Consider the following 6,000-nt stretch of genomic DNA (forward strand, 5'->3'; position numbering starts at 1 on the left):
CCAGGAATCCTAATAGCAAAAGCCGTCTGCTCCAGCAAATGAAGATCTCTGCAATGCTCAGCCTTCCCATTCCTGATTTTATCCTGATATGGGGGGTGCACAGGTTTCACTGGTTTCCCTGTCTTACCCAAAGTTCACCACTTGTCAAACTGTTCATGATTTCTTAAGCTGTATGTAACTGTCCTGCATGTTAATTAGTAAAATACTTCCTGTTTAAAAATAATGGATACCATGTTCTGCTCTGAATTACTGCTTAATCCTAAATTATTGCTGGATTATCTGCTTGCTTTCTCAGCAACTAGAGCTGGTTTGTTGATTTTTCCGTTCCCATGAACAGAATTATTCTGGTTAATTTACTGAACTAAATATAACTAGCGTCACTTTAGAAGGAAGCCATTTGCAGTTGTGTTGGAGATACTATAATATTTATTATAATAATTATATGGACAACTTTTCTTTTGGTAAGAAGGTGCTTATGATTTGGAACAGACACTGAAAATTAGAGTATTTTGCCATTTTAAAAGTTTAATATGAAAATATGCAAATAGGCTGTTTCTGTTGAATAAGAAATGGGCCAGTATAAGGCATAGAGAAACATTAAAAAGTAAATCTTGTGAATCACTTAGGAATGGGATAGTACTCACTTTCACACCGCACATGGATTATTTTATTTTTAATGTATGTCTACCTTATATTTTAATATTTATGCATCAGAATTTTGGAGGAATCATAATAAATAAATTTAAGTATGAGATGTAAGAAATAATATTGTCTCAGTTTGGCATTGTGCAATGTAGATGAAATGCAGGTGGGCCAAATAAGTGTTTGCATGAAGCTTACTAGAAGTTAGAGGTGCTCTGCTGATAGAGATACAGCTGAACTGTGGTCTGTGAGGTAACCAAGTCCAAATTGTCCAGGGAATGATAATTCTGTTTCATGTCATTTAAAAAAAAAGGTTGTATTCTACCTTAAAGAGAAAATGAAACTTTTCAAATTGGGAAATGTGTTGAAAAGATAAAACTTTTTGCTTTCATTCACTCATGGCCTCAAACATTCCATGAAGATGATTCAATTTCATTCACTTTCACAGAGATACTTGTTGGCAATAGAAAACAGTACAAAGTACTCAGACCAACTTCTTAAAAATGAATCATCAGATCCTAGAAAGCTGAGAATTCATCAGTGGCATGTTACTGCCTAAAAGTAAAAAACATTTTAATACAAACCAAGTATATTCTATCGTTTTACTATCCTCAGTACTTCAGGTTCAAAGAAAATAATTTTATTAAGAAGGCTTTAAAACCTTGACCTTAAATACGATGGACTTGCTAATCATTTACCATGAGTATTTATTAGTAAGTAGACAAATCAAAATATGGTTTGGAACACTTAGTTTGATTTACATTCTTGTTTGTTGGCTGAACTGACATTGCACTCTTAAGGCACAGCTTCACTTGTGTTTCCCTCATTCAATTTAGATTTTTAAGTATTTGCTTTTAAAAAATTGAATGTGATAAGCAAGAACTTTACCTGGGGAAAAAAAAACATGTTCAGGAATCACCCTGCTTCTAATCAATTTCTTGCCACTAATACTTATTTAATATATATTTTTTTTATTACCATTTTATTACCATTTCTTTTGGAGCTGTTTTAATACACTTATTTCAGTGTTAACCAGGGTGGAAAAGTTAAAATATATCAAGGCTATTGTGCTTTCTTTAACCTGCCTGGTTGCCAGGGAGGAGAATAAACCTCTGCATACCATGATTTACCAAGGACTATAAAATGTAGTTTCTAGAGCAGAAAATTTCTGCAGTTCTTATAGTTGCTGAGAGTTTGAAATACATATTTACTTTCAACTAAATCCATTCTTTTGGTCCTCTTCAAGGTAATATTAATTTAATGTAAAAATGTATATTTAATATTCACTATTTTGCATAACTTGCATTCTATCTTATGTAATGAAATGTAACTAGAAGACAACATTTAGAACTCTAAAATATTTAAAAAAAAAAAAAAGGCAAACCCATTTAAGCCTAACATAATTTTTTTGTCTCTTTTTTCTTTAGGACTTTGAAACACTGTTTTCATCGATTGTTCTCTTCGAAAAGTTTGGAAAAACTTATTCCAGCACTGGACAAATAGTGTAAATGTCCTGAAAACTACAAACTATAAGACTGTGAAAAGTAGTCAATAAATTTATTTCAGCAAATACACAGCAGCATGGTGACTGAATGTCCCAAAAAATACTCTTTGTGTGATGTATACTTTGTCTGAAGTAATTTTAATTGATTTTGCTTGAAATTTAGGCAATACGGCTTCCAAGATTTATCAAAATTATATTTTTTAAAAAAAGTATTATCTTACTGAAATTATTTTTGCAAATGCTGTATTTTGTTTAATATAAATAATTTGGGTTGCAAAATCAGAGTCATCAAATAAAATACTCGGAACCACATTTATTTATGTGTGTACACCTGTACATGTACACGTTTGTAAGTGAGGTTAACGCTAAAAAGAAAAAAGTGTAAAATTTATATGTCTTTTCTTTCCTCACAACTATAAATGTATCTGGTCCATCACTGTTGTTCTTCATCTTCGGTGTTAGTATCCTTGACTGATCCATGACTTCAGAAGTGCAGAATAGGCATTTACATGGAAGATATTATTTAAAAGCCTGTTAGTAATTCTGTAGGTGAAAGAACTTCAGTTTTGAAAACGTAAAGTTCTGAAAACATTTATTACTAGGTCAGTTTCTCTAATTCCATTTAATTTTCTTTATCAGTACCTGCACATTTACTCCTATCCCGTATGCCCTGAGTACAAAATAGTATGATGCTTGGTCAGAAGAACATACTTGATGACACAAAACTGATGCTTATTTCCTCTGTCCATTAGCAAGCAGTCCTACAAAATATTGAGTATCCTCAGAGCCCATCCACTTCACAAGTCTCAAAGAATTCAGCATCATGGGAAGATCTCAGCATATCTAAAGATCAAATTATAAGCTGTTTCTTAAAATCATGTGAAAGAATCTTTACAGGAATTTAATGCTGAATTTTCTATGATACCATACTTGCTTTTTATATATTGACTATTTTTGAAGTAAATATGTCTGTTCATCTCTTACTCAGTACTAGTCTTTTCTATTACTATTTTTTTTTTAAATGTGGTTCTTCTGGTCTCTATAAATGTGAAGAAAACCTCAATGTCTTTGTATGAATACTTTCTGAACCTTGTCTAGTGGAAGATGTGCCTGCTTATGGTGTGGAGGTTGGAACTGCATGATCTTTAAGGTCCCTTGCAACCCCAGCCACTCTGATTCTATGAACTAAGAGTCACAAATTTCCCTTCTATAGGTTTTCATCTCTCAGCCTATGTGAAAAAGTTTTACTGCTACCACACATCAGAGTAAAAGCCCTTCTAATTCCATTCCAGCAGGTTGCAAGAGCAGGCCCTGGCCTGTACTGGTATCACGTTTTGGAGTTTGTTATTTTCAAGCTTTAAAAACTTTATTTCTGCTATGAGAAATTAAGTTTGGGAAGCAGGAAGCAGCCACCCCAGTGACTGAGTTTCCTAGGTAAGATTTAATCTGATCCAATGTATCAGAGTGCTTTAGTTGTCCCTGGAAGGGACTGAACACTTCAATGAGACACTTGTGCAAAACTGTTGATGAATAAAGATGGCACAGTAATTTTTATATGTGAGAGCTATCTATTTGATTGCTTCAGCTTTCAAGTAGTTCATCACAGTAATTCACCCTGTGTTGCCTCTTTAACTTCCTACTGCAGTTTCCCATCAGTCCGATTAGAAATGGCAATGCCTTTATCAGATTAATCTTTCTTTCTCTTTCTTCCTTTCAGTATCTCTGACCCCAGGACAAAGCAAAGCCTCCCACGCAGCCTGTACTGCAGGGTGGTGGTGCATGTGGCTGAGGGACCAGAGCACAGGGGGAGATGAAACCCAACACTTTCAGTTTGAATTGTTTGATACACACATACTTTTCCTCATCTTACCAAAAAAACCCCCAAACTTTTCTATTTCTGAGCAGATAACCAGAAACATTCTTACACAAAACTAGGTCTGTTTACTTTATTAGATAAATAAACATCCACAAAACTAATAAAGTAGCAAACATGTTACCTGCGGGGTTTGGATTTTGGGCATCTTTTGCAAATTGTATTTCACAGGGAATCCAATTTTCTTTATCTGGAGTTCAAACAGACTTTGTCATTCATGGGCCTATAGCATCCAAATTATTTTGTGTGGCCACAGTATAATCCCAGAACCCTTTTATTTCTCATCAAATACATTCAGCACTTACATTTACACAAACCACTTGATAATTATTCTAGAGGGACTATTTTGCTTAAATCGAAATGTTTGCACGTCGCAAACTTAGACTTTTAACTAAAGCCAGTTAAAGCTAAAATTTTTACATTTCTGTTCACTGCAGTAATATAATGAACAAGACAGGAAGAAATTCAATGGTATCATTGTGTAACCAACTGTCACTATAAATACTGATTGTGTGAGTGGTTTTACTTTACTCCTGTGTAACTTTCTTCCTGATATAGTTTATTCTTCTGTTTTAATTACCAAACTTCTTTTTCTAGTATATTTTTCTAGTATATTGTATTTTTAACATGTTATAGATTCTGTGTCTTCCTTATTAATAAAATTGTTGGTTTATAACATGCTTCAGAGAAGACATTTCTATCTTATTGTTAAAATCTATTCTTAAGTACAAAATCTTAACACACAGAATAGCACCAGGAAATAAGGAACCAAGAAATGAGCTGAGCACTCTGAAAATTTGTAAGGGACTCCTGAACCTTGAAGATTATGCAAGACTTGTATCCTCTTAGAAATGTTGTTGGCTATGCCATTTAGCAGAACTCACAGCAGTACCTGAAAATCAAAAAGAATCACTGTGATGGTAGGGAAATAGACAAATATCAATCTTGGAAAAAGAAGAATGTACTGAATGTATTTCAGTTAATTGTAGTCAAACAAATGTGAATAGTAAAACATCCATAGTCAAACTCTAGCAAAGGACCTGATTGCTGTTGTCTGTAACAACAAAATATGGCCTTCAGCATGCAGCAAGACAAGAATGTTCCTTCCTTTTCAGCAGCAGAAAGGTAGCTTTTGTAATTTGAACTGATTTAGTTCACATGTAGAGAGGAGAATAAAAAACAGAGTTTGGATTTTTCCTACTGCATGTCTGCAGAGGCTTAAAAAGACCTCTAGAAAACAACCTGAAGTGGGAAGAGCTTGTCCTAACAGCTCATTATCAGAGCATCTCATGATGTGTCACTTAGATATTTTTGTCTCACACACAAAAAGCCTGGAACATAATACTTTGATGACAGTTATATCTGAGCAATTTGTATTTCTCATTTGATCATAGATCTTGAGAGAGTCAAATTATAATGTTATTTGGTTTGTATCAGGTGCATGGCCTACGTGCCAAGTGCGAAGCATTCAAAGCCTCTTTGCATCTCCTTACTAATGACCAATGATCTTTGGATTCAACCACCTGTGGGGATGGTAGGGCTCGTAGAAAGATGCAGGCAAAATCATTAAAAGGGAACAGGTATGTGCAAAAATTGGCTCACAACCTGTCTTGTCCAGAGAAGCTTCATGTATATTAGAAAATGTCTGGTAATATCTATTCTTACCAAAACTATCTGCTGTTGCTGAGCAGATTAAAGATCCTTCAATATTGCTGCCTAATAGTTTTTTTGACTGCTACATAGCTGATGTTGTAAACACAGCAAAATCTCTTAATTTAGGCAATTTAAGAACTGCCTTCTGGGCTGATCCAAGATGTTCTCAACACTTGCCAGGGAAAACATTTAGCTTGCAATGCCCTCTAGAGGCAGATTTGCCATAGTAGTGGTGGTGCCTGCAGATATGCTCTTAATTTTTGTTTTTAAATTTTTTTTAAATTTTTTAATTTTTTTTTTTTTTTGTTAACCACATGTCACATTTCTA

General features: G+C 34.1%; 1 protein-coding gene across 1 annotated transcript in view; it reads left to right on the forward strand.

Moving 5' to 3' along the window:
• The window catches only part of SPATA17 (spermatogenesis associated 17), an 85,398-nt gene extending 83,248 nt beyond the window's left edge, over positions 1-2,150 (forward strand). The window contains exon 10 of the mRNA XM_058836269.1: positions 2,070-2,150. Within this exon, the coding sequence (XP_058692252.1) occupies positions 2,070-2,150 (81 nt within the window). The remainder of the gene's footprint in view (positions 1-2,069) is intronic.
• The last annotated feature ends 3,850 nt before the right edge of the window (positions 2,151-6,000 follow it).

The sequence above is a fragment of the Poecile atricapillus genome, chromosome 3 (genome assembly GCF_030490865.1).
Source record: "Poecile atricapillus isolate bPoeAtr1 chromosome 3, bPoeAtr1.hap1, whole genome shotgun sequence".
Taxonomy (NCBI): domain Eukaryota; kingdom Metazoa; phylum Chordata; class Aves; order Passeriformes; family Paridae; genus Poecile; species Poecile atricapillus.